Below are 25,454 nucleotides of genomic sequence, written 5' to 3' on the forward strand. Positions count from 1 at the left end.
GGGTCACTGTGACTACGTATTCGGCCGGGGTTTAGGTTGTTTGATAGCTCTGTTTGCCATTCTCAACCTATCTAACGACCTCAACCACGCCCGCCTTGACGATAGTCGATAGTCGGAGTTACGAGTGTTGTTTGGCGCGCGACTCTCTTTAATCTCTCCCCAAGCTCTTTTGGACTCTTTTCCTTCATATCAGCCTTTGACGATGGCTGACGAGCCGATCAACCACATGGCCGAGTCCGGCGTTACGATCACCTCCGACAGTGAGCAGTACTCTGGCGGCGAGGATCTGTCAACGTCACCTCCTTCGTCCTCCTCGCCTCCAATTGTGCTCTACCAACCCCCAACCGTGTGGTCCCTGATACGGGGCGCCGCTATCAACCTATTTCTCCCCTTCATAAACGGCATGATGCTGGGCTTTGGCGAGCTGTTCGCGCACGAGGCCGCCTTCCGACTGGGCTGGAGCGGTACAAGGGTATGTCATCCGTGGAGGAGCGCAGCTGCCTCCAGGCCTCATAACAACTCAAAAGTCATGACTAACGACTCTCTAGATCTTCCCTCTCTCTCGACGGAAGGCACACCCAATTGGACCAGGCATCGAGGTCCGAGACCGACCGAGGCCGCGCCCCGATCTGGACGACCTCACGAGCCTCGAGTGAAAGAGTCTAAAGATGCTATACGAAACATAAAAAACAGACCGTAGCAGTCTATTAACCAGTAACGGACGGCGTTTAGTTGGGGGTCTGCTAGGTTAGAGCTCGGGCATGATAAAAGACATACTCAACAACTGGCCACCATTCAACAAAAGAAGCTGCGCATGGGCTCCCAGAAAGAATCATGTGCAGATGCAGATAGCTACCGGCAAGAATGAACACAAAAAGGTGTCAGATACAGATATATAGCGCATCGGACTTGTACATATACGGCCATCCAATATTCCTGAAGCTTTGGTGTAAACGGAGTCTCTAGGCTCTGTGCCATTACCATACATTGAGACCGACCATCCAGTTTGTGTGATATCAAAGGAGTCAAAAGAGTCAAAACATCTGCCAGCGTAATGCCATGGAACATTAAGCACTGCATAGCACTGCCTATGCGTGACCCTTTAGAATTAGCACAGCGTACAGCGTAGAGAGCTGCTGTAGGTGTTGATGCATCTTCCCGTAGCGCAATTTTGCGGGTCTGCTGCCGCTGGCGGCCCGTTGCCAGCCGGCCCCTGAGCTTCGGCGAGCCGGTTGCCGACCAAAAATTTCCAGAACACCAACCCAGCAGCTTGTAGATAGTCCAGTCGCAATTCTGGTTGTCCGCGACAGGAATGCCCAGTGACCACCATGCTGCCAAGTAGAGGCCTCAGCCGGGCCAACCCGGCCTCAGGGCTAAAAAGAAGCGTGAGCAGTTTTCCAATTGCTCGCAGGCACCAGCCCTAACCACTGATTGCAGTTATTATCCCGGCCACTCCACAGATATGGCCCAGGTCTTGCCAGCAAAGCCGGAAGCTCAAGGCAGTTCGGCACGACTCTGCGCAGCAACGGAAAGACCCTCAGTCGGGCCCTCCCCCTCGGCGCAATATCCGGCAGTGGACTAGGAGCTGCCGGCATCCTCTCCTCCCGCGTCCTCCTCTCCGCAAAGCAGGCTCGCTATGCATCTACACAACCAGCGTCGTCACCCCCGGTCGTCGACGCCGCCGCTCCTACCTCCTTACCTGACCTCTCCTCTACCCCGATCGACATCGATGGCTCGTCCCTGCTCAACATGCCCGAGCAGATCGGCTACCTACAAGCCCTCGGCCTCGACTTCGGCTGGGGCCCGACCTCCATGATGCAGTGGCTGCTTGAGCACATCCATGTCTACACAGGCCTGCCGTGGTGGGCGTCCATCGCGGCCACGGCGGTACTGATCCGGCTGGCCATCTTCAAGCCGTCGCTGACGGCCGCCGAGCACTCGCAGAAGATGCAGAAGCTGCGCCAGGACCCCGTGTTCTCGGCTGCCCAGGAGAAGATGATGACGTCGATGCAGAGCGGCGGCAAGCAGGGCATGGCGGAGATGCAGCAGGCACGCCAGGACATGAAGCTCATGCAGGAGGAGGCCGGCTTCAAGATGTGGCGCACATTGGTGCCGCTCGTCAACGTGCCCATTGGTTTCGGCATGTTCAGACTCCTGAGGGCTATGGCAGCGCTGCCTGTGCCTGGGCTCGAGACCGGTGGCTTTCTGTGGTTCACAGACATGACCGTCCCGGATCCGTTCTTTGTCATGCCTTTTGCAAGTGCTGGTATCATGTTTCTCATCATGAGGGCAAGTTGTTCTGCGAGCTATTCTCCACGACCAATGATAGACCTAATGCTGACTTGTTTCACTAGTCTAACCTGCCGTATATGGCACCGCAACAAGCAGCAGTCATGAAGATGATGCAATACGTCCTCACACCGCTCTCCATTGCCGTCACATTTAAGATGGCCGCCAGTCTACAGTTTTTCTTCGTCATATCCGCCGTGCTTCAATGGTGTCAGACCTATCTCTTCTTCCAGCCTTGGCTCAGGAGGTGGGCCAACCTACCCCCTCTAGAGTCTCACGAGGTCAAGGTCGCGAGAACCGGGTCTCAGTCTGGCACCCCGGGGAGCAGCGGCCAGTGGCAGGCACCCAGAACCATCACCACGACCGCGAGGCCGGCGGAGACGGTAGGGGATGACAAGAGCGTCGTTACTAACAACCCGGTGACGAACCTGAAGAACGCCTGGAAGGGAGTCATGGGCGAGGGCACAAAGAGGCAGGCGGCCAAGACAGCCAAGGCTCACGCACAAAAGGCAGAGGAGTACGAGAAGAAGCGCCAGCTCGAGGAACAGGAAAAGTTCTACAGGAGGAAAGAGGAGAGAATTCAAAAGGCGATGGGGAAGCGCAACAACCTCTAGACGAGTACAAAGCACCTCAACATCAGGCCGTAGCGACGCTGTCTAGCTTTAGACGTGGAACGCTTGTATTCTTGTACTATATAAGCATGCAGCAGATGGTGGAAGGAAGCATTGGGCGAAAGGGCAAAAAGTTGGTTCAAGCGTGGCGGCGTCCATCTCTCTTCCGTCTTTTTGTATGAATATCTCACTGTACTACTTCAGATGGCCGAATGGCTTGCACATAATAGACCTTCCGCGATCTCCACCTCATCAAGCACAAGAAAAAGTATTATCATTGCGAAACCAAAAGATCTGGAAAAGCTCATCGTAAATACACCTTTGACAACAGAGTCAATCTCTTCTATCCGATCAGGTTCTCTGACTAAGAAATTGAGGCAAGCTTGATTAGAGCTGGAAGTTGGTCGTCCTCTTTCCCGCAAAGTCTGCGGCTTTGTAGACAGACATAAAATTACCAAGCTTGATATCCTCTAAACCATTTCAAGGACATGTTGCGAATGGGCTTTCGCCGTGCTGGTAAATGGCAACCGCGGCCAGCAGTGGAAATGCTTATAGCCATCATCAACCAGAATCCTAGTTCAGAGGTTATATCATAGACATGATCATTGCCATGAATCACACAGCCTTGTTGTTGTTACCTTGTTCGTTGTATTACAATTACAAGGCGCATTTCGTTCCAGTACAGGGTCTCTTCATCCAGAAACACAAAATCACTTTGAAAGCATCGGGGAGATAGACGTCTTCCCCGAACGTCTACCGTAGCCCGCTTCCCCGGCGTCACAATGCCAAGATGCTGGGTCGTCCGGATCACACTTAAACTCCGGGACAGCCAACAGGTTAAAGAAAGTATCGACTCCAATTTAATAAGAGCAACTGCAGAACGGTTGCCCAAAGCAGGCACGACAGCCGGGATGGCGCGCCCGAGGCCGTGGACGTGGCCCTCCCTAGAGGATCCTTGGGCCTGGGGCTTCTGCATCTCTGACGAATTGCGCGCGGTGCGGAACACCATCCCCATGTCTTCCGGACGGACCACGGGCGGGGTTCGCTCTGCTGGAGACGTTTGGGCCGGACAGGACAGGACAGGGCAGTGGGCTAGTAGGGGATCCTCCAGATCGACGATGGCATCAGGCCATTCTGCTCGTATATTGGGCACTTATTATTATGGATTCTCCACGCGGAGTTTGCTCAATTGCCGTTCAATCGTGCCTCGACTGGCGAGGTGTCGTTTTGGTCGTCAGCGGACTTCCGCTGAGATATGCATATGCATGTTGTATTAGTAAATGTTTGCCTTGAAGATGTGCAACGGCCTACCAGTGCGCGATCAATGGTGAATCTGTTATAGCGTTACGCACGGGCATATCCAGTGTAAGACATGTGGCTGCATTAGCACAAAGCCAAATGAGTTGCGCAAGCAACAGTCAGTCGGAGGAACCACCGTGTTGGACTCGATCGGAATTGCGACTTGAAGAGCTTTCCGGTTTGGTAATCAACCTGCATCAAGCCTGGACATAACTAACATGCTTTCTGCTGCGGTGGAATCCTTGCTCGTAAAGATCACGAGACAATGCAAGAAATTCGGCATGTCTCTTGAGGTTTGCTGTGTCCAGCCTGTAGACTTCTGTGAAGCAAATAGCAAATCTCCTGAGACCATCCCTTGGACTTTCTTTTCTGCGGCGCCGCTGATCAATGGGCTACAACCAACATGTTAAAATGGCTGATCTGATGAAGACACTGACAGTTCTGTGTAGTCTAGACAACTCATGGATCTTCCAGCCATGTATCCACAGAGACGCGTGTTTGTTAGATTCTCCATATGAGACATTGATCCTACAGACAGCCCAATGCATTCTGATCTCCATTGAGTCGCCATTAATTACTTGACACGGTTAAGCACTTCTCCAGGCCAGGCTCGTGCTTCACTAAAGCCCATCGAGTTCCAATAAATCCCGCCTGCAGTTCGCTCTAGTCCCAGTGGCTGCTGCATCGGACTCCTAGCCCGGGGCGGCTAAGGCAAGCCATCTGGAGTTGGGCACAACTTCTTACCACCAAATATAGACATACGTCCCCTGATGAACACAGGGTGAAGGTCAATGTCTCGTAGCCCACGGCGGCGCACGGGTACTCAAGCCCACACGCTCTAAGATCAGCCCGTGTCTCGACTCGATCTCGGGGTAGGCTATGCTCACGTTTTGTCGTCCGTCTCTCCATTTTTGACGGCGGCTGCAGCGGCGCAGGTGGCACACAGTGGTCTAATGCAGAGCCGTGGGATCTGGAAGTACAGTACAGCACAAGCATAAGACCGCTGGGGCTGAAGGAGGCCAGCCCGCGGCACTGGTGAAGGGAGATTCCGGTCCCTGCATCAAGGACGATCTCAACCCAGTTTGGGGATCCTACAAAACCCGATGGTTTGGTCTAAGCATTTTCACTGACAGGGGGCTTGCGCCGCCCGCCTGGTTAAAAGACCAACCAAGGGCTCCCCTGGGCAGGCTTTCCCAAGTTTGCGGGCATGCTTGCTTCCTTCCTCGGGCCCCAAATGCGGGTATAGTAGCCATCATGAGCATGTTGCTGTGATGGGAACATGGTCAACAAGCTTATACTCGACTTACAGGCTGGAGGGACAGAGGGACTGAAGACAGACCTCGCTCGGTCATGTCGTCGGGCACTGTCCGGCGTGAGGGGACGGCAGAGGATTCCGGCGAGTCTTTGCGGACAAGCATCATAGTATGCGCCGTTATCACTTGGGTGATCGCGGCGGCCTTTGTCTGCATGCGGTTCTATACACGAAGATGGCTCCTTCGTGTGCTCGGCGCAGAGGACTGGGTTCTTCTGGCGGCTCTCGTCTTTTCCGCAATCAACAGTGCTGGCTTCATAGAGCGTATGTGTCCTTCGACTCATTACCTTCGATGTTGTTTATGTTGATGTCTTTTAAGAAGCAATGTATGGGCTAGGAAGTCATCGAGATACTGTCGCAAACGATAGATTATACAAATTAGGAAGAGTATGGGTTTCATCCATGGCACTTGGAATGTCGTCATTAGCTAACTCTACAGTAGGCAGCATGGTTAACAACCGTATGGTATGCTTTGACGCTTTCCTTGACGAAGATCTCGATACTGCTTCTCTACATCCGTATCCTGACCTATCCCTGGGTCCAAAGAGCCGCTTGGACCATGCTCGCCATCGTGATCATCACCAGCCTCTGGGCCATCGCAGTTCTCATGACAGCTTGCATACCACTCCAGGCTTTCTGGGACAATTCTCTTCGAACCCCGGGAACGTATTGCCATCCGATATCATTTTACTGGGCAGCCACCGGGATGCATATGGGGACTGACTTGCTCATATTCCTGCTACCCCTTCCGGTCATATGCAGTTTGCGTGTAAGATGGAGACAGAAGGCGCTTCTGTACTTCATCTTCGCATTCGGCTTTTTGTAAGTGTCTAGGCATTCCATGATTTTGGCAATTGTTTAACGGAGCCATCTTGACAGTGTCTGTGGTGTCTCCATCGTGCGACTGCTACAGCTCATAAGCCAAACCGGCGGCCAGGACTTCACCTTCGACATCATCGGCGTAGCGATATGGACGCTCATCGAGGTCAACACGGCCATCGTCTGCGCATGCATCATGACGCTGAAGCCCCTGATCGCCAAGCTCTTCCCGAACCTGCTCGACCCGCGAACGAGCGCCGCGGACACTCCGCCGGGCGCTGTCGTGTCGCAAGGGGGCCGGCCCCTGACTATTGGCTCCAAGCCGTTTAGGGTCATTCGCGAATCGTGGCTACTCGTGCATGACCACCGAGTTGGAGTAGGGTTCGACAGCGATGCTCCCATATTGAGAGGCTTGCGGGACGAGGAAGGAGGCGAGAGTGGCCAGGTGAGCTTGCAGGACATCGAAGCACTGTACAACGACCACGATTATGATATCGACCTGCCAGCAGCTTTGCCAGCTGCCCGTATTCAGGGCAAAGACGGTGTCGACAGCAGCTCGACTGAGCAGCTGACCTTGCCTGAGAGTCGTTCTGTGTATCATGCCAAATAGGACATTTGGACATATTTCAAAGGGCGCTACGATTTTATTTTCATCTCGTTTATAACATATCACGAATTCGTGCTGCTTCAAGGGAAAGTCTGGACTACGGCGTAAGAGGATCAAAAGTTCAAGATACCACACAACTGGGCTCGGTAGTTTTTTAGGCATTTCGATAAGTCAATCATGTTCATGACTGATCAAATATCCCATGCTTTTCTCGGCGACCTTCAAACGAACACATATTCTTCAGTAAAATCGTGTCTGTCGTGATGGTGTACACTTCCATATGCATTGGTGCTTGTATGTCAGTGATGCACTTACAGAGCTACAAGGCATAAGGAGCATCATTACGGCGCAATTAGTTCCAACGATACACAGTGATTATAGAATTGGTTCATTCGTGCAATGTTGAATATGTATAAGTCAAAAGTAGAAGCCGGCTTTAGTAGAACAGAAACCGGGAACACGATACCACGCAAATCGGATGACCATCCAGGCCGTTCTACTGCCGAAAGAGACTTACACAAATGGCCTCATGCTTGATTCGTCGACGCTAGGCACATGGCCGCCCCGCGTATGTATTGTGGACGGTACCTACATATGCTTACTGCTCGTGCTAAGCTATCATATCATGCTGTATTATAGCTGTCTATTGCGGGCATGGTGCCCCGTACCTCAGCTCTCCAGGTGTAATAAGGTGGTAGCAAACGGCGACGAGCACGACGCTACTGGGACGAAGGCACGGAACCGTTCGGTCGTGGGGCTGGCACCATCGATTTCTCCACAGCCCAGTTCCAGTTCTTCCAGTTCTCTCGCCCAGCGCACGGCCGTGTACAGCAAGCTGGAAGCTGGAAATGCAACGTCCGCACCTGGACCCAAGGGTCCATTTTTGACGCGACGGAGTGCGCTGGTGTCCGGCAGCGCGTTGCGTTGCCTTAGAGTGTACTACAATGGGCATCGTGCAGCAGACTCCGTTGCATGGCGTTGAGGAGGAGCAGCAGTTGACACCAAAGTCTTTGCTCAATCAATTCCAGACTCCGCCAAAAAAGAGTCTGCACTGAAATGTTGCGTGATCTTGACAGTTGGAGCGTCCTCTCCAGTTGTCGATTCCTTGTCGGCCTGCGGAGATTGCTATGCACAGCGATCCCCTAATGCATTCACCGAGTCTGCTCTCAGACGCTGTTCTCCGTCGGCAATTCTTCGCGGCTCTTCTTCTATTGTGTTCTGTTTGAGGGACGCGCATGCTCGCTGCGAGAGTAATGACAGCCGTCAATACATGTACAAGCCCTGTTCCTGTCTGTCACTGGCACGGACATGGCGGCTAGGATGGTGGACTCGCCAGTCAAGGCTCCCGGGCAACTATCCGACTCCGGATTAGGAGTTCACGACGGCGGGCCTGGGCATTCAAGCCTCTGTGTCGTCGGTTTGCATGCTATTCTGAATCTGCAGAGGAGCCTTCCAGTAAGACATCGCGCCGAGGCACCATGAGCACGGTTGCATTGGTACCTTGCATACTGCGTAGCGCTGCACACTCCCTATATGCAGTAGTTAGACTACTTCTAGGTAGTTAGCATCGTTGCATGCAGAATGCCCCCCAGTCCGTTCCGTGCACAGCATTGATAATCATTGCCATTCCATAACAGTTGAGCTAGAGAGAATCGAGGAACCGCAGGAGAAGAAGGCTGATTGAGGAAGCTGGCGAGCCGACCTGGGAAGACGTGCCGTAATTGAGGACCACGCCGGGGCCGTGCTGGCTTGCCCCCAAGTTGGCCCCAAGCTTCAGAAAACTGCCACACAGGCCAGCCGCTATTCCCAAGCGACAGCTAGCGGGAGACATCGGGTCGCGGATGGGCTCCAGGACATGGATGGCCTTTCTCGGGCCGCGAGCCACATCCTGCAAGTAATGATACAGTAATCATAATAAGAGAGGGAAGAATCCAAGGGACTGAGCGACTTTGCTCCTAGGGACGGGTAGGTAGCGAACCAGGAAGGAGGTTGGACCTGATCAGATTGATAAAAGTAAAGATGGGCAGATATAAAGCAAGCCTCCATATCATCGCGCGGGACCCCCCGTTGTTGAGCTCTTTTCGCTCTTCTTCTGGTGTTTCTCGACCAAGGAGTATTTACTGCTGCTTCGAGATTAGCAGCAACCTGCAAGACGGATAACCTACCCAGGTTGAGCCTACTTCTTAATATAAAGACGCCACGAGCTTGCAGACAGGACCAGGCCCTGCAGACTGTTTACAGTACATGTACATGCATACACATGCATACACATACACGTACACATACATATACACCACCCCACGCCCTTTTCCGTGCACATTCGCCTCCTGTTCCCACCTATCACGTTGTTCTGTAATTGACGACGGCTCTGGACCTCGCAAAAGTCGATTTCGGATTTGTGGTTTGTTTGCCGTCTTGTCCCGAGATCAAAACGTTGGGTCGACGACTTGACGCATTTGCCTACACTCTTTGGTGTGCCCAAGTCTCTTCACCTTGGCTTGGATATGAGATAAACACACAACAAGCTTCGACAGCAGCCCAATTCTTGTTTTTCTCTTTCTTTCTCTTTTCCCCTCCTCTTTCATTCGCCTGCTTTTTAGGTTCTCACCTATACCTTACTACTCTTCTCCAAACAACAAGCTTTTCCTCACCCTGACACTCGGTGCAGCTCCTGCCGGTGGTAGGACCTCAAGTCAGTCAGCACTTACAACTCTCCCTGGAGCCGTTCGTTTTGAGACCAGCTTTCGTTCAAACGAACAACTCGCGCCATCCATCTGTAGGAGAAAATCGACAGGTCAAAAAGTTCAAGGCAACGAGCCGTCAGTCAGGCTACCGACTCCCGACGGGTACCGACTTTTTCGACGGTTTCACAAGAAACTGGGGATGCATATGGTTTGACCTGATCTGATCTGATCTGATATTGCACAAGAGGCCCAAGACAAGGTACGTCTTTTCTGCTCATTTTCTTCTTTTCTTCTCTCCTACATACCTACATAAATACAAAGATACACACGTGGAAAAGGAGGCTCCAGTTCTTTTTCACAAGACCCCGGCTTCCCACGTTTCCCACGTTGTGCTGGTGCTCCACCGGCGATAATTAATTACAGAGGGCGACGATCACTTCTCTCTCTTGCCCATCCCAACACCCACCCAAATTCCCATCTCTCAAGATCTAGGCAGGATTTGGGCACAGCTCGCCGGGGCAGCGTGGAGATAGGTGTCTCGAACCTGCGTAGTCAGGCCGGCAGAGGTGTCCCAGAACGGTGACCTGACCAGCAACCAACGGCCGGGATCCCAGCACGGCGGTTCTCTCAGACTGTTTGGCGTTGCATTTCTTTGCCGCAGATCATCCGTTTCCCGTCACTCGATTCGAGAGCGTGCGCTGTGCTGCTGGGCGATCGCCGTTCGCAAATCCTCAGTCGAGTTCAGTTCAGTTCAGTTGAGCTGATGACGAACGGGTCTCATCATATCAGAGCGGCATTCCTCCCTCATCCTTCGCCTCTTTTCACTCCCATCTACTCTATAGAGCACGGCCTCTTATACTCACTCGCTCACTCACTTACTTCCGTCCTCACTTTGTGACCTGGACATCCTCCCTTGTCTCTCCAGATCCTGTCACATCATCTTGTCATATCATAAGCATGCATGCCATCCTATCCTATATCTGAGTCGTTATTAAGAAAAGACGGCACAGACCGTCTTTCAATCCATCCTCCTTCCTTTCTTCTCTCAGTCAATAACAAGGAGCCTCAACTCAACGTAACGCAACCCTAAACTCTTTACCTGACCAAGCACAACAGACAGACAGACAGAAGAGAAGAGAAGGCGAGGCAGAAATCCTCCCCTCACGTCCTCCGCCGTCACCTTCCCAATCAAAAAAAGAAAAAAAAATTCAGTCACACCTTCCAGAAGCTTTTTGGGGAGGCACCACACCCCCTGAGGACCACTTAAACGAAGCCTCGGGTACCTGAGCGACCCCTGGAAACCAGCCCAGAACGAGCGAGCCAGCGAGGCTAACGGCGGGGTCCGCCCAATCCACAAGCGAGCCTCCATCCCTGCCCCCTGGCCCCCTGGCACGAACAACTGGAAGTCAGGAAGTGTGCATCGCAGCACTGACCACTTCCCGCTAGTCTACCTCACCTAGTCGGTTGCACTTGTACCTGAGCCACAGCGCAAACGTGCTAGCTCAGCGCACCCTGCACCCACTAACGCCGCACCACCAGCACCACCAGCACCACCAATCGCCATAGCGAATAGGCAGGCACCTTCAAGGGGACTTAGAACTTGGAGCACAATGGGCCTCTTCTCACGAAAGGACAAGGCGTCCAGATCGGGCTCGTCCAAGCCGCAGCTCAACAGCTCCCAGTCCAATGCGAGCCTCAACTCGGGCTCCTCCAGCCTCAAGTCGCCGACCACCACAGCCGCCTCCTCCTCCGGCCGACTCGGCGTCCGGACATCGGCCGGCCCGACCCACGGCAGCGGCAGCGGCAGCTACTACAACAACAACAACAACAACTCCTCCGGCCCGAACACGCCTCTGACCCCCTTCTCACCCATCCATATTCCCCGCATCGACCTGCCCAAGCCCCCCGACCCGGCCCTTGATCCAGCGGGCTACCTGCGCAGCCTGGGCGCTATCAGGGAGCGATGCAAGATCGTCACGGACAAGGCCCTGCGCGATGAGCTGCGGCACTTTGACGTGGACATGGGCAAGTTTGGGGACGTCGTGTCGTTCGTGTGTGGCATCATCAAGGTAAAACAATCACCCCTCCCAGACATCCAGCGATTATAAATCAGACGTGATGCTAACTACAGGAATACATAGAGGGACTATGATGCACCCTTCAACACAATCCCGCCCCACGGAAGACACCAGCACTTCTGCGTCGGCGGCAGGGATCGCATCGCCCACATGCTGTCCATGTGGGACGACATCGACAGCACGGAGAAGTGCCAGCGCCTGATCGACCTGTATCTCGTCAGTGTCCTGCTGGATGCTGGCGCCGGCACGCAGTGGAGCTACAAGAGCATCGAGAACGGCCGCATCTACCGAAGGTCAGAAGGTCTCGCCGTCGCCAGCCTCGAGATGTTCAAGGCGGTATGTCTTCTCTTCCCATGAAAATCATCATTGCAACAGTCCACTAACACGAATACCAGGGTCTCTTCTCAGGGAACAGCCAGAACAAGTTCCAGGTCGACAAGCACGGGCTGCGAAATCTCACAGTCGAGAAGATGGCTAAGGGCCTTCAGTCAAGGCCAGGAAACGAGATTGCCGGCCTCGAGGGACGCACGGAGCTTCTTGTCAGACTGGCTGGCGCATTAGACGAGAAGAAGGAGTTCTTCGGCGAGAGCGGAAGGCCCGGCAACATGCTGGGTGAGTACCACAACCCCTTTTTCTGCGAAACACGAGTTAACCCCTGAATTCAGACCATCTGCTCTCACACCCCGCAACACAAGCCTCCTCCATGCCCATCGTCCCGCTTCCCGTCCTCTGGAACGTGCTCATGTCTGGTCTCGCCTCCATCTGGCCGCGCTCCCGCACAGCCATCAACGGCGTCTCCCTCGGCGACGCCTGGTCCTGCACCTCGATGCCGCAGCCCACCCCGCACGCCTCCTCCTCCTCCAGCCCCAGCGCCAGCAGCCCGCCCACGTTCTCGCCCTTCCCGCCCTCCGCCTCGAGCGGCAGCAACGGCAGCGCGCGCGGGCGCGGGCGCTCCGCCTCCGGCGCCGCGGCGTGGGAGTCGATCCTGCCGTTCCACAAGCTGACGCAGTGGCTGACCTACTCGCTGATGCAGCCGATGCAGTCCCTGCTCAAGATCCACTTCGCCGGCGCCGAGCTGCTCACCGGCCTGCCCGAGTACCGCAACGGCGGGCTGTTCATCGACATGGGCGTGCTGACGCTCAGGCGGGACGACGCCGAGCGCGGCCTGCAGCACTACGCCGACTACTGCCGGCGCACGGGCACCAAGCCGGTCGAGGTGGCGCCCATGTTCGAGCCGGGGGACGACGTCGTGGTGGAGTGGCGCGGCGTGACGGTCGGCTTCCTGGACCGGCTGCTCGTGGAGGTCAACCGGGCGCTGAGGGCCGAGCTGGCGGGCAATGAGCTTACGCTGGCGCAGCTGCTGGAGGCGGGTAGTTGGAAGGTGAGCACTGACTGGCCCCTTTTCAATGCTGTTTGAGCGATGTAGGGAACTAATGCTGTGTCGTAGGGTGGACGAGAGATCGCAGAAGTCAGCCGCCCGAATACCAAGGAGCCGCCCATTTTGATCGACAGCGATGGCACCGTGTTCTAGTTCAGCCTGGGCCCGACGAACCGATCTGCGAAGGAAGCCGCTCCTGCCACGACTGGCGATGATCAGCCGGTAGAGGCTTTGGGCATAAACGGCTTGGAGAAGAAGATGAAGGAGGTCGCCTTCTAATTCGTGACGAAGCATATAACTCGATTGGGCATCTCATTGCTTCGAGATCTCATTATTATTGACTGGGCAAATACCTGGCTACATGAGGAAAGGGGTAGACCCAACCCCCTTTTGCATTCTGCGCGACTTGCGCCATAGAGCGGACTTGGACAGACAAGACAGCTAGCTATCTCTGGCATATACGTTAATCATGAACGAATTACCGGAATATCACTTGAACGATATTCATGGGCTCGGCTTCAAATCGTGATAGACTTTGCTAAAATTTGATTGGCATAATATACAACGTAGAATCCGACAGTTGTGACTTTTCCGTGGCAAAGATGATCTCGCAAGATCCAGAACAAGACCTCGATCTCAAGACCTCAAATAAGATCTGACACGACACCTCCGTTCTGTGCTTCATTCAATCTAGAAGTGGTGACTGTCCCGGGATGAGTCAGTAGAGTAGGGTCATAGTCAGGGATAGATGAGGGACGCTCACTGTTTCAACAAACATTCCCTTTCCTCCCACGTCCATTTCCGGAATTCCATCCGTAGACTCCGGCGCTTCGTTGAGCGCGATATATAACATCCCGTACACGCGGGCTTACCTCACACCGTGACCAGGGCTAATCTTGACAGCCAAGCATGGTGTTTACGAGATGAGATCAGCCACATTCATTGGCATCTCATCGATCTGGGTTGAGTAGTACACTGTGTACAGTTAGCTTCGAGCCCAATGCGGTGACAAATACTTTCACTTACACTCGATGTCTCGCAGAATGCGCACATCCTCGCTGGTGACGAAGTTGATCGCGACACCCTTGCGACCGAAACGACCCGATCGACCAATACGATGGATGTAGTTCTCACGGTTGCTCGGCAGGTCATAGTTGATGACCAAGCTGACCTGCTGCACATCGATACCACGCGCCCACACATCCGTAGAGATCAGCACACGGCTGTTGCCCTGCCTGAAGTCCTGCATGATGCTGTCTCGCTCCTTCTGCGGCATGTCGCCGTGCATGCTGCTGACGGTGAAGTTGGCCTCGCGCATCTTGTCCGTCAGCCAGTCGACCTTGCGGCGCGTGTTGCAGAAGATGACGGCCTGCGTGATGGTAAGCGTGTCGTAGAGATCGCACAGCGTGTCGAACTTCCAGTCCTCCTTCTCCACTGCGATAAAGTACTGCTTCAGACCCTCCAGCGTCAACTCATCACGCTTAACCAGGATGCGCACGGGGTCTGTCATGAACTTGGTGGTCATGTCCAGCACGTCGTAGGGGAGCGTGGCGGACACCACGACGACTTGCGTCGCGGGGGGCAGGTATCGGTAGACGTCGTAGATTTGCTCGCGGAATCCCTGGTTGAGCAGCTCGTCGGCTTCATCAAGAACCAGCATCTTGATGTGACGGGTGCGGAGATGACGGCGGCGAATCATGTCTGCCACACGACCAGGGGTACCGGACACAATGTGCTGGCCGTAGTCGAGCTTGCGGATATCCTCGCCAACATTCGTTCCACCAATGCAGGCATGGCACTGCACATTCATGTAGTCGCCGAGAGCCATGACGACGCTCTGAATCTGGGTGGCCAATTCGCGAGTCGGAGAAAGGACCAGCGCCTGTGTCTCACGCACTGCTGTGTCGATAACCTGCAGCATGCTGATGGAGAAGGTCGCTGTTTTACCCGTACCGGACTGCGCCTGGGCGATGGTGTCGCGACCCTTGCAGATCTGGACGATTGCTCGCGACTGGACGGCGGAAGGTGACTCGTAGCCATATGCGTAGATACCTCGTAGAAGACTCTCTGTAGATAGTGTCAGCTTCGCGAATTCAGGCGCATGGGACAGAAGGTGTTATAATTCAGCCTTACCTTTTAGCGACATGGACTCGAAGGTCGGATGGACCGTGACCTCCTTGGAGGTTGAGAACTCCATTCTCTCGTCGGCCTTGCGGTCGATGCCACCTGCTCCTTCAGCCATAATGAGGGAGTTAGAAGTGGTACGACTTGGTGGGTTTGATTGTGTTATGGAATTGCGTGTGTTCTTTGCGACGACGACGTGAGAGGCTGTGGACTCAAAATCTCGAGGCGAGGTTGAACGGTCCCAAAAATTCAAGAAGCCGCTTCAATGTGGCTCCACTTTTCCACCCACTTTCGCCACTGATTGGCTAAATGGCAAAAAGCTTCTTGATTTCCATGCCAGCCTCGTCTCGAAATTCACAGCCGGCTTCTACACCAGCATCTCCATCGCGAGCAAACGAGTCCTTAGCTCTGTTTCATATCTGCGCATGCTTCTACACTCATAGTGTAGCCACTCTTTATCGTTTGCAGAGGTTTTTCGAGACATCACGATGCTTTTGGAGGATCAGCGCTACATTGCAGAGGACTTGGAGCGCCTCGAGCAAGGTATCGCAGATCGAATCGGCGAAGAGCCCAAGTTTGTGAGTTTTATCTCGAAGCGCAAAGTCCCATTTAGTCGTACACGTTCTAACCGAACTTGCGCACAGATTCGCGATCGTCTCAACAGAGACCATGAGGTATCTCAGCTTCTAGATCAGATCCAAAAGCAGTCCGCAGAGCTCCTCTCTCTGTACCGCGATGCGAATGGCCTGCGATCAAAAGAGGTCCTATCGATCGGCTCCGGCGACCCTTTCGACCAGTTCTACAGACAGGTGAATGAGGTCAAGGAACACCACGCGCGGTATCCCAACGAGCAGGCTGAGAACTCCGAGATTCGCTACAAGCCCAGGGCGGCGGGAGATGGAGAGCCGGTCCCTTACATTGTGGACTCCATGTTCTCAGGAGAGGAGGCTTACGGACGATTCTTCGATCTACACAGCTGCCACGAGTCATACGTCAATCTGCCGAACGTCAAGCGTCTGCCGTACTTGCAATACCTGGAAGTATTTGATAATTTCGCCGCTGGATATGGAGGCCTGAAGCGTGGCGACAAGCTCACGGACCAGTACTTCAAATATGTCGGCGAGCTTGCAGATTACCTAGAATCTTTCATGCGGAGGACGCGGCCCCTGGAGAACGTGGACAAGGTCTTGGAATCTTTCGACAAGGAGTTTGACGCGGTTTGGCAAGACAACAAACTACCAGGCTGGGAAAATGAAGCGACAGCACCCAAGACAAACGGAGCAAGCAGAGACCTCAGCACAGCCGATGCCGTGTGGTGTGAGGCTTGCGAGAAGGAGTTCAAGAACGAGAATGTCTACAAGGGACATCTGTCAGGACGAAAGCACGTCAAGGCGGCAGAGCAACTAGAGCAGCGCCGGAAGGATGCGGCCACGGCAAACGGCAGTTCAGATGGCGTGGGCGCTACGAGGAGATTGAAGGAGCGAGCTATCGCCGAGCGCGAATTCCGCGTGAAGCGTCTCGCAAGCGCGATGAGCACAGAGAGAGAAGACACAAGAGTCAACGTCGAGAGGCGGCAGGGCATGACGGAAAGGGAACGCCAGCAGGAGCTCGAGAACCTCTTCAGCATGGCTGAGCAGGTTCCGCAGAACGAAAGCGCAGACACAGAGATGGAGAATGGGGAGGAGAAGATTTACAATCCTCTGAAACTACCCCTAGCATGGGATGGCAAACCTATCCCCTTTTGGCTCTACCGACTTCACGGTTTGGGTGTGGAGTTTCCATGCGAGATCTGTGGAAACTTTGTCTACAACGGCAGGCGGTCATTTGACAAGCACTTCAATGAGGCACGGCATATCTATGGTCTGAAGTGCTTGGGCATCGACAACACGCATCTTTTCAGAGACATAACAAGTATCGAAGAGGCGTTGAAGCTGTGGGACAAGATCCAACGGGACAAGAAAAGGGGTAAGGTGGATGAGGGTAGCATCGTCCAGATGGAAGATGCTGAGGGCAATGTCATGCCGGAGAAAGTGTACTATGATCTTCAAAAGCAAGGTCTTCTGTAAAAGTAGCTGCGTTATCTTTGATGAGCAGGGGTCGAATTGAGAAACCCCATTTGCCACAGCTGAAACAAACTTGTTTGTGCTTAACTGCCTACCCAACTAGTGTATCTGCTGTCCTACACCTGGTTATCTCTGAGTGTGACGAGTCGTAGAAAGGTACATAAATAGCAGCAGATGCTCATCAGAGCTACCCTTATTCTAATTCAATCTCTCCAACTGTTTATTCACCGGTGAACTATATATTGAGCAACCATTTTAGTCCGAGCAGGCATACCGTCAACTCTAGAAGGAGATGGCAGTTTAATAAGACATAGTTCGAGCACACGCCAAGGAGTATGGACCGCTACCTAAATGATGCCCCGGATGCGGAACGATGAACTCCCACGACAACCATGCCGCACATATGGAAGACAGTACAACAACTTAATTTCTTTCCATGAGACGAAAAGGCTTTGAAAGACAGATTAACCTTTCTCAACAACGATGCCCAGAAAACACAGACTTGGTTTTTTCTGATGATTAGTTCCAGGCTATACAATCAAGAGGAGACGATACAGTATACTTTTGCGGAGGAAGATACCCACCTATGCCTACCTTCCTCTCACTTCCCCATCAGCACGCACCATCTTGCCCCGCAACGATCAGCCTCTGAAGCTCATATCCTATAATATCGCCACATATCTCTTAAATTATCAAGGGTTTAGGACTATCAAAATACAGTAATGAAGAGACTTTGCTTTTTAAGCGTTTAAACAGACAGGACACAATAGTGTTACTTCATGAATTGTAATGACTGCCAAGTGCGATTCAAGCAGTAAGCATGAAGATAGTTTGCAGCCTCAGGTACATAACTCAAAGCGACTTTGTATGTTCAAGATCAGATGAACCGGTTTGGAGTGAGGTCACGTAAACAAACTCGCTAACCTTTCTGTAGACCTGCCGCGTTCAACCTCAAACAGGTCTTGACCAGACCTACACCTACAGCAAGGCTCAAGAGCGACACAATAGGTGTGTTGTAGGGAATATGGAGCCTCTTTCATAGCCCACCGAGCTGTGCAGGACAGTTTGGGGATCAGTGGCATGCATTGTGCTCTTCCATCCGTTCTGAAGGATGAGATTGGCGATCTTGCGTAAGAACCACTTCCCTCGAATCTGCTATTACCACCCTGCCAATCATAACTATTCTTCATAGGGAGGATGCAAATCTGGACTGTCTCTTGGAAGAGTGATTTCAGCATCTGCATAAAGATGAGGCGAATGACAAGTAGGTTTCGACCCGCATTCAGCCCAGAACAAGTTCGTCATATATGACCTCCAGTCCTAACTGAAGTCAGCGTGGACACACTGAGGAGCACTGCCATGTCTATCACAAGGTGAATCACAGGCTTGTATTGCTTACCGCAAATACGGAGAACCCGATTGCACCGTAGTCGGCTATGCCTTCAGTCTTACCAACTCAGCCCCGGTCACCTGGCAAAGGAAATGGCGAGGATGGTCAAGACGCGGGCGACCTGAATCATATCTCCCAGGGAAACCCGGCTGTTGGGAATGACGCAGAAACAGACAACGATGCGAAGATGGAACTCACTTTGGGCGATAACACCATGACCGCAACGCAGATCCATACAGAGACTCGTCGGATGATAATTCGACGCCTAAAGAGACTAGCTAAAGACGTAGTTGAGGAGCTTGAAGAAGCTCGCGAGATGCAGAGCTTGGCTATGGTCAACGCGCCGGTGGGGGGCAATCTCGTCCATAGAGAGAGCTATTGATGAGATCGCTGAATAACGATGTGGAAGAGCTGCAAGTCGGAACGGAATGGCACTGCTTGTTAGAGACAGACGAGAACAAATTGCGACAACATTCATTTGGTCTTTGGAATAAATATAAGGAATTTGCTCTCTACTATTGATCCTAAAGCTATGTGATTACTGCCTTCAAGTATGCTAGTCTGGAGCCTTCGGTGCCACTGTCTGTTCCTGCTGGCTTTCATTACTCCACGGCTTTTACGAGACTGGCCTATTGAGTACTTGACCATCGACTGCCATAACCCTAGGCTCTTATCTCAAGCAACCAGGGTGGTTGCTCTCAGAAGGTCTCCTCGTTGCATGATAGCTCGTCTTTCGCCGGAATCGTCACTAACATGGCGCAGCGTGAATACATTGCTTCCATACTGGCGTTATTACCATACTTTGAAATAATTTTAGCTAATTTGGTCTTTGCAGAAGCAGGGTCCGGGGGCTTTCTCACCGCCATGTACAGCAGCTGGAGCTCAGACATCCGTGGCTTCACAAGCCATTTGATAGAATCAGGGGCATACTCACCCCATCGCGTAAATATCGAGTGGTAGTCACTAACACTTTCGACTTGGATATTATTGGTACGGCGAATTCCAAATTGATGGCCGATGATAAATTTGGAGGGCTTTGTCGGCGGAAGACGCGCCCGGAGAGCCACGGCCCAGGGATTCTCGGGATCATCAGCCTTGTCATAGAAGTACGAGAATTGATCCTGGATGCCCTCATCCATCTCTATGACTGGCACAATCTTGGCAGGCAGGTACATGGCCCTGAAAATCTCCCAGAGACCGCGTCGACGCCCTTGAGGGTGTTTGGTAGCGGTGTCTCCCTCTTGTTGTTGTAAGCGTAGACATGGGAGCACCAAAAGCCGAGCGTTCCACCTACGCGTTGCTAGGGTTAGCCAACAAGCCAACTTCAAAACTCTATACACCAGACTTTGATTCCTCACCTTGGCCATTGAAAGGATCCTGGTCCAGCGTAGCTTGAAATGCCTTGAACAAAGGCAGCTTGGTAGGGTCTAAAGTTGGGGACACGCCGGTCAGACGACCAGCGCCACGGACGGCATACAGATTGTAGGTTAGGGTCAGGCGGTGACCGCTGGTGACCTCGAGCACTTCATGCTCGCAGTCGCTGTAGAATGCGGCCCAGCTGATCATAGCATCATTGGGGTCAGTTTGATTGGTGCTCCAGTCAAATGTCATCTCTTGAGACTTATGTCGGACCTGGAGCTGTCCACCCTCATGGGATACTGGGAGGCATACAACAAGAGAACCGAACTGATGCTGGGAGCGAGGCGTGTCAACGTGCGGCTTGAACTTGCCAGAAGGAGCCGAGTAGACCTTAAAGACCGTGAGTTAGTGACGACTGGCTTCATCTTATTGTGTGATTATCAGGTCTGGACGACTTGCATTGAGTTTGTAAAGCTCAGCTCGCACAGCCCGGTGGCTGGTCGAGTCGATGACACTCGGCAAGAGAACCTGAGCGATAGTATCGACAATGCCCAGGGAGTATGGGTCGAAAGTAGTGCAGAAGGTATTGGGGCTCATCTGGACGGCCTTGCGATAGCTCTCATCGTATACATCTTCCCCTCCGCGGCCAAACGTGGCAGGTTGAGACTGATGGATAAGTCGGGTTATAACATTGTCTGTTTCGTGCTCTAGCGGCAGTGTGAGCTTAGCATAGGACTTGAGGCTGCTTTCTGAAGCTGCGGCGGCATCGTATCGGATTGTGATGGGATCGGAAGTTGTTCGATCGCTCTGAATGACCGGAGGAGTAGGCAGCTCCTTCGTCTTATCCAAGACCGTCCCACGCGGCGAACCGGAGTTGCTTGTAGTGTGCCGTGACTTGTGGACATGGATCACGCCTCCACATGCGAAGAGATGGTCTTGGGCATCTAAAATGGCTTGTAAGCCCTTAACGACCTCATTCTCATCGGAAGACGACATTGGAACCTAGGACCAGTCTATCTGATTGATGATTTGCTTCTTAGCCGGAGTGATATATGGCAGGAGGAGAGCAGACTCAAGCAAATTACAGTCGTGAGCGTCAGAAAGGAGAAACAAGGCTGCACAAGGCGGGGAAGACGCCACTGACTTATAAGACGAGCATAAACAGAGAGCTTGTGACTGACACCTTAAAATGGGCCGAGCTCTTTCCTCTTGTTCAGGCAGTAAGTCATTGAGCACCAATAGCAGAGAAGTATAAGTCAGCAAGTTTGTTGTGATAGAGCACCGGACGAACTTATTTGCTGGTGGTAGATGTTATGATGCATTGACGCAAATGATAGGCTAGGTTTGCTTGAACCTGAGACGATGCAGCAGCAACAAATTCATACCATATCCTTGCTTTTTCAGTTCTAAGACTGTCACAAGACAAACAAGCTGTTGGTAACATTCAATATCGAGTTTGGGTTTTAAGACATAGAATCGGGACTCTCCCATTACTCTACCATGTTGAGAACATGGCATCCGGCCGTAACAGATAGGCGGATAGGCATTGCTTGTGGTAAAGGAGCAACTCGTATCAAAGCCCGGGTGTCAGCCACGGAGGCAACTTGAAGACCGGTAGGGTACACCAACGCTCATATTTTCAATATGGAGAGGATATAACGCATCCCGTCGCTTAACATGATCTTGAGGGTGGTTTTGATTTCTCCTGATGAATTAGGGTCAACCTAATTCGCAAGGCAGAAGCAGATCTTGAACACCAGAGTTCAGATGAAATTGTCCAAGCAGACTCCTTTAAAAGCGAGCTCTGACGACCTCACTCCGTTCTGTACTCTCTCTCCGCTCCCAGATTCCGGCGTCTGGAATCTGTCTACACCCTATCACAATCGTTGCTCAGACTCTCTTGCCGCGCGCGACAGCACAATTGTGCCCAAGCTTCGCCATTTGGCAGACAGATCGCACCAATGGCTCGTGATCGTGTCTCCCGCCGTGCCCGTCAAAGAGGTGGTGGATATGACCCCGTCCCCATCCCGTGAGTACAATCTGACTCTACAGATGACAACGGGAGCTGAACCTGACTTCCCCATCTAGCATTGGGGTTAACGACAGCGGCAGACCCATGGTCCGCTGCTCTTCCTGCGGAGACCGTCTTCAGAAATACAGTTGGGCCGGACACAAGCTGCTGCACAACACAGAGACACACCAGTGTCCGCACTGCGACACCGTCACCTCTCGCGCGGACGCGCTGCAGGACCATCGTCTGACCGCCCACGCCGACTACACCGACAGAGAGTACCTGCGCGGCACCACCAACCCCAAGGTCCTCAAGCGCTTCGTCGTGCAGATCTTGCGCGACCACGAGGTCATCCCCGATCTTGCCCATCTCACCGAGAAGATCAGCGCGCTGAAGGAGAAGGAGAAGAAGGCCAGAATCATTGTCCAGGGCTGGAAGCCGAACCACTGCATCGATCTTACCTATGTCGGACCTACTGTGGGCGAAATTGCGCACATGAAGCGTGACGTGTTGGTGGACTTGTGTATTCTTCACCGCCAGATGCTTGCACAGGACTGGGATGGTGCGAACAAGGAGGTGGACGGGATTCTCGCAACCGTTTAGGGGGATGAGAATGGCTAGACAGACATTTGTGCAGGCGTTTCCAGGAGTCATGTGCCGTTAAGCACCATCGGTCATTTTGTGTTTCTTCTCAATGAAAACATCGTGGTCCTACTTTTCCATCGTTTCTCACAATATTGTGACCTGCGTTTCACTACTATACTATAATGCGGCATGGTTGACATATACGGCAGCTGGGCTACTCGCACCATAACTGTGTTTGCTTCGCGGTACGTCGAGTCATCATACTTGGGCAGGCGTCAAGACTTTGAAAGGGGTATATTGTCTATATCTATCCATACGAAAAATCAAGCATACCACTCCCCTTCCTCAGGAGGTTCCACGTGGTGTTCCGCAGCGCCGAAAGTCAAATGCCCGACACACTCCTTGATGTCCACGAACTGCGCATAAAACACCGCCGGCATCTTCACAACACCCCATCGCACCTTGCTCCTCGCCAGCCTCATCAGCGACGTCCGATCCGTGTCCGCATCGAAGTTGAACCCCGAGTACTCCGTCTGCAGGCGCGGCCGGACGGGCGAGATCAGATTCTGCAACTCGATTGACGAGTCGTCCCGGAAGCCGGTCGACGGCGGCGTATCGTTGATGGGCGAGCAGTGGCACGCGGCGGAGATGACCATCGAGTTGGCGCCGGCGACGACCATGCTGCCCTGGTATCGTTTGAAGCTCAAGGCTATGGGGATCATGATCAGCACCAGCGAGATCATGAAGGTGGTGAGGATGGCTGTCGTCGAGAAGCCGATGCCGACGAAAGTGTCGCTAGCCAGGCCCAACTTCTGCATAATTTCTCCCGTGTTGGCGGTGTTCGTGGCATAATCGTACTCTCCAGTGTAGTAACCTGTGTTTGAATTCAGTTTCCGCTTTAAAGTCACGAGGCACTGAGGCTGAAGACTTACCACCCTCGATAACGTAGACGTAAAACGTGTTTGACACAAGCCAGTGAAGAAGGACGCTGATGCTGAGCAAGGGAAGGCTGTAGCGGTATGGGAGTTGCAGACGGTAGGTCGACCATTGCTCACCCTCAGGGGCCGTGACGCGGAGAGGGCGGTAGTCCAAACTGAACGAGTTCCATTCCTTCTCCACCAAAAGTCGGGTGAAGAATGCATTGTACGCAAAGTAGCTGAAGGATAAGATCAATTGGGGACAATTGGCAAGTAGAACAGAGGGGATCATTTGTCCACTGGGGAACCACTCGGGCGAGAACAGGCCATTGGTGGCGGCGTGGCCAAAGCTGTCACTTCTGTTCGGGTGTTAATACTTTATCATGCTATGAGGAGACACGGTACGAACGCTGATCCAAGTGGAGAGTCTCTCATTGCGAGGCTCATGAGGAACGCCACGATAGACAATACTAGGCCGAATAGAGCATACGTTCTGACCCATGCCGTGATTGGGATGGAAGAGGCCAAGAACTTCCATCGCTTCCTCCATTGGCGGGGACCCGGTGCAAATGTGATTCCTGGATTGCGCGCAGCTCGTTCTGCTTGGTTCTTCCTCGTAACGGACAGGTCCTGAACACTCATTGTACACTTGTTGACTGTCGTCGGGTCAGGATATACCAGAAAGGAGACCACGGCATCACCGGGTGTCACCAGCGGGTGATTATCCGGCAGCTTCCGGATGACGATGATGCATTGGATTGTCTTGAGGATGACACAGAGAGTAATGATCAGGAGAAGTATGTTGGAAAGCCCAACTTTGCACTGGGGTACGACAGTCTCGGCCAAGCAATACGAAACATCCTGTATGTCGCTGGCGTTGTTGATGTACGGCGGGCGGTGTGTCGACATAAAATAGCCTTCATAGTAAACATATTTTCCGTATGCAAACGGGAAGGTCCAGTTCGTGTCTTCTGCTCCGACTTTCGTATCCAGAGCGTCAATAGAATAGTAAGGTAGACCGAAGGCTCCCGCGCATGAATGGGAGCAGGCCGGAGGATTCTCCGATCCACGGGTGGCCTCGACGTGACACGAGGACGCGAACCAAAGCGAGTTCGTCTCATCGAGTGAGACGTATGGTTTCCAGTAATCCGAATAGGTAGTCGAGTTCGTGAAAGCGCCTCTAACGTCAGTCGTGTACTCCCGAGATTCATTTAACCACTGCACTGGCGCAGACATGTTGTAGATCTGATTTGGAATCCATCCATTCTCCTTGTCATCGTCGTCACTGGCGCTGTTCAAGACGACAACCACACTCTGATACTCTCGCCGCCCAATACAAGCGCGGTACTGCTCCTTGCATGTTTTGGCATCAAGCGTTGTCCAGGTCCCTGGTCTGTCATACAACATTGACACGTTTTTTACCAGCCAGAAGTCTGAGTTCTTGTAGTCAGACATGTTGACATCTTTGCCCCAACCAGAAGGCATTACTCCCGAGGGCCAGAAACTCGCTCCTGGGTGAGAATAGGCCTGGTCCTTGCTGACGAACGACTCCGATACCATGGCCATCTCAAAGTCGCTCCCTTGGTAATCCGTCTCGAACACCGCTGAGTTAAAGAGCAGATGGATGGGGATGGAGGTTAATGAGAAGACCAGCCACGAAAGCGACTTGAATCGCGAGACGAAGAAGACATTCCTCAGAGACGGCACTCCGATTTCCATCCAGTGGTTGTTGATATGTGCCTTATCAATCTCATCTCGACTGGGCGAGTTCAAGACCTGCATGAAGAAATTGGAAGAGGCGATGATGGCCGTCGACAATACATTGAGCAGCAAATGCAGAAACAAATTGAGCCTTGTGCTCTCGCCGCAATTCCCTTCAAAGAAGATGAGATATCTGTTCAGTGAGCCCGACTTTACGCTACCGGCGA

General features: G+C 52.9%; 9 protein-coding genes across 9 annotated transcripts; 6 read left to right on the forward strand and 3 right to left on the reverse strand.

Annotated features, from left to right (window-relative positions):
• Window positions 1–226: 226 nt before the first annotated feature.
• Window positions 227–656, forward strand: UCRPA7_3551 (putative mitochondrial import protein 1 protein; the record flags this gene model as incomplete). The annotated part of the gene is made up of 2 exons (XM_007916066.1): window positions 227–472; window positions 549–656. The coding sequence occupies 2 exons, from the start codon at window positions 227–229 to the stop codon at window positions 654–656; spliced, it is 354 nt and encodes a 117-aa protein (XP_007914257.1).
• A 656-nt stretch (window positions 657–1,312) lies between these two features.
• On the forward strand, window positions 1,313–2,903 carry UCRPA7_3552 (putative mitochondrial export translocase oxa1 protein; the record flags this gene model as incomplete). Its single annotated transcript, XM_007916061.1, has 3 exons — window positions 1,313–1,319; window positions 1,472–2,244; window positions 2,355–2,903. 3 exons carry the CDS (start codon window positions 1,313–1,315, stop codon window positions 2,901–2,903), a joined length of 1,329 nt encoding a protein of 442 aa, XP_007914252.1.
• Window positions 2,904–5,958: 3,055 nt separating this feature from the next.
• On the forward strand, window positions 5,959–6,940 carry UCRPA7_3553 (hypothetical protein; the record flags this gene model as incomplete). Its single annotated transcript, XM_007916075.1, has 3 exons — window positions 5,959–5,976; window positions 6,296–6,333; window positions 6,391–6,940. 3 exons carry the CDS (start codon window positions 5,959–5,961, stop codon window positions 6,938–6,940), a joined length of 606 nt encoding a protein of 201 aa, XP_007914266.1.
• Window positions 6,941–11,231: 4,291 nt separating this feature from the next.
• On the forward strand, window positions 11,232–13,230 carry UCRPA7_3554 (hypothetical protein; the record flags this gene model as incomplete). The annotated part of the gene is made up of 5 exons (XM_007916169.1): window positions 11,232–11,690; window positions 11,763–12,035; window positions 12,095–12,311; window positions 12,365–13,080; window positions 13,147–13,230. The coding sequence occupies 5 exons, from the start codon at window positions 11,232–11,234 to the stop codon at window positions 13,228–13,230; spliced, it is 1,749 nt and encodes a 582-aa protein (XP_007914360.1).
• Window positions 13,231–13,993: 763 nt separating this feature from the next.
• UCRPA7_3555 (putative atp-dependent rna helicase fal-1 protein) lies at window positions 13,994–15,319 on the reverse strand (the record flags this gene model as incomplete). The annotated part of the gene is made up of 3 exons (XM_007916126.1): window positions 13,994–14,052; window positions 14,104–15,144; window positions 15,211–15,319. The coding sequence occupies 3 exons, from the start codon at window positions 15,317–15,319 to the stop codon at window positions 13,994–13,996; spliced, it is 1,209 nt and encodes a 402-aa protein (XP_007914317.1).
• Window positions 15,320–15,689: 370 nt separating this feature from the next.
• UCRPA7_3556 (putative splicing factor 3a subunit 3 protein) lies at window positions 15,690–17,267 on the forward strand (the record flags this gene model as incomplete). Its single annotated transcript, XM_007916130.1, has 2 exons — window positions 15,690–15,779; window positions 15,846–17,267. The coding sequence occupies 2 exons, from the start codon at window positions 15,690–15,692 to the stop codon at window positions 17,265–17,267; spliced, it is 1,512 nt and encodes a 503-aa protein (XP_007914321.1).
• Window positions 17,268–19,352: 2,085 nt separating this feature from the next.
• Window positions 19,353–20,265, reverse strand: UCRPA7_3557 (putative 2og-fe oxygenase family protein; the record flags this gene model as incomplete). Its single annotated transcript, XM_007916114.1, has 2 exons — window positions 19,353–19,864; window positions 20,013–20,265. The coding sequence occupies 2 exons, from the start codon at window positions 20,263–20,265 to the stop codon at window positions 19,353–19,355; spliced, it is 765 nt and encodes a 254-aa protein (XP_007914305.1).
• A 1,709-nt stretch (window positions 20,266–21,974) lies between these two features.
• Window positions 21,975–22,627, forward strand: UCRPA7_3558 (hypothetical protein; the record flags this gene model as incomplete). Its single annotated transcript, XM_007916118.1, has 2 exons — window positions 21,975–22,042; window positions 22,102–22,627. 2 exons carry the CDS (start codon window positions 21,975–21,977, stop codon window positions 22,625–22,627), a joined length of 594 nt encoding a protein of 197 aa, XP_007914309.1.
• Window positions 22,628–22,932: 305 nt separating this feature from the next.
• UCRPA7_3559 (hypothetical protein) lies at window positions 22,933–25,245 on the reverse strand (the record flags this gene model as incomplete). Its single annotated transcript, XM_007916145.1, has 3 exons — window positions 22,933–23,483; window positions 23,542–23,885; window positions 24,017–25,245. 3 exons carry the CDS (start codon window positions 25,243–25,245, stop codon window positions 22,933–22,935), a joined length of 2,124 nt encoding a protein of 707 aa, XP_007914336.1.
• Between the last annotated feature and the right edge of the window lie 209 nt (window positions 25,246–25,454).

Source organism: Phaeoacremonium minimum (genome assembly GCF_000392275.1).
Source record: "Phaeoacremonium minimum UCRPA7 unplaced genomic scaffold PA7_03_scaffold_288, whole genome shotgun sequence".
Lineage (NCBI taxonomy): Eukaryota > Fungi > Ascomycota > Sordariomycetes > Togniniales > Togniniaceae > Phaeoacremonium > Phaeoacremonium minimum.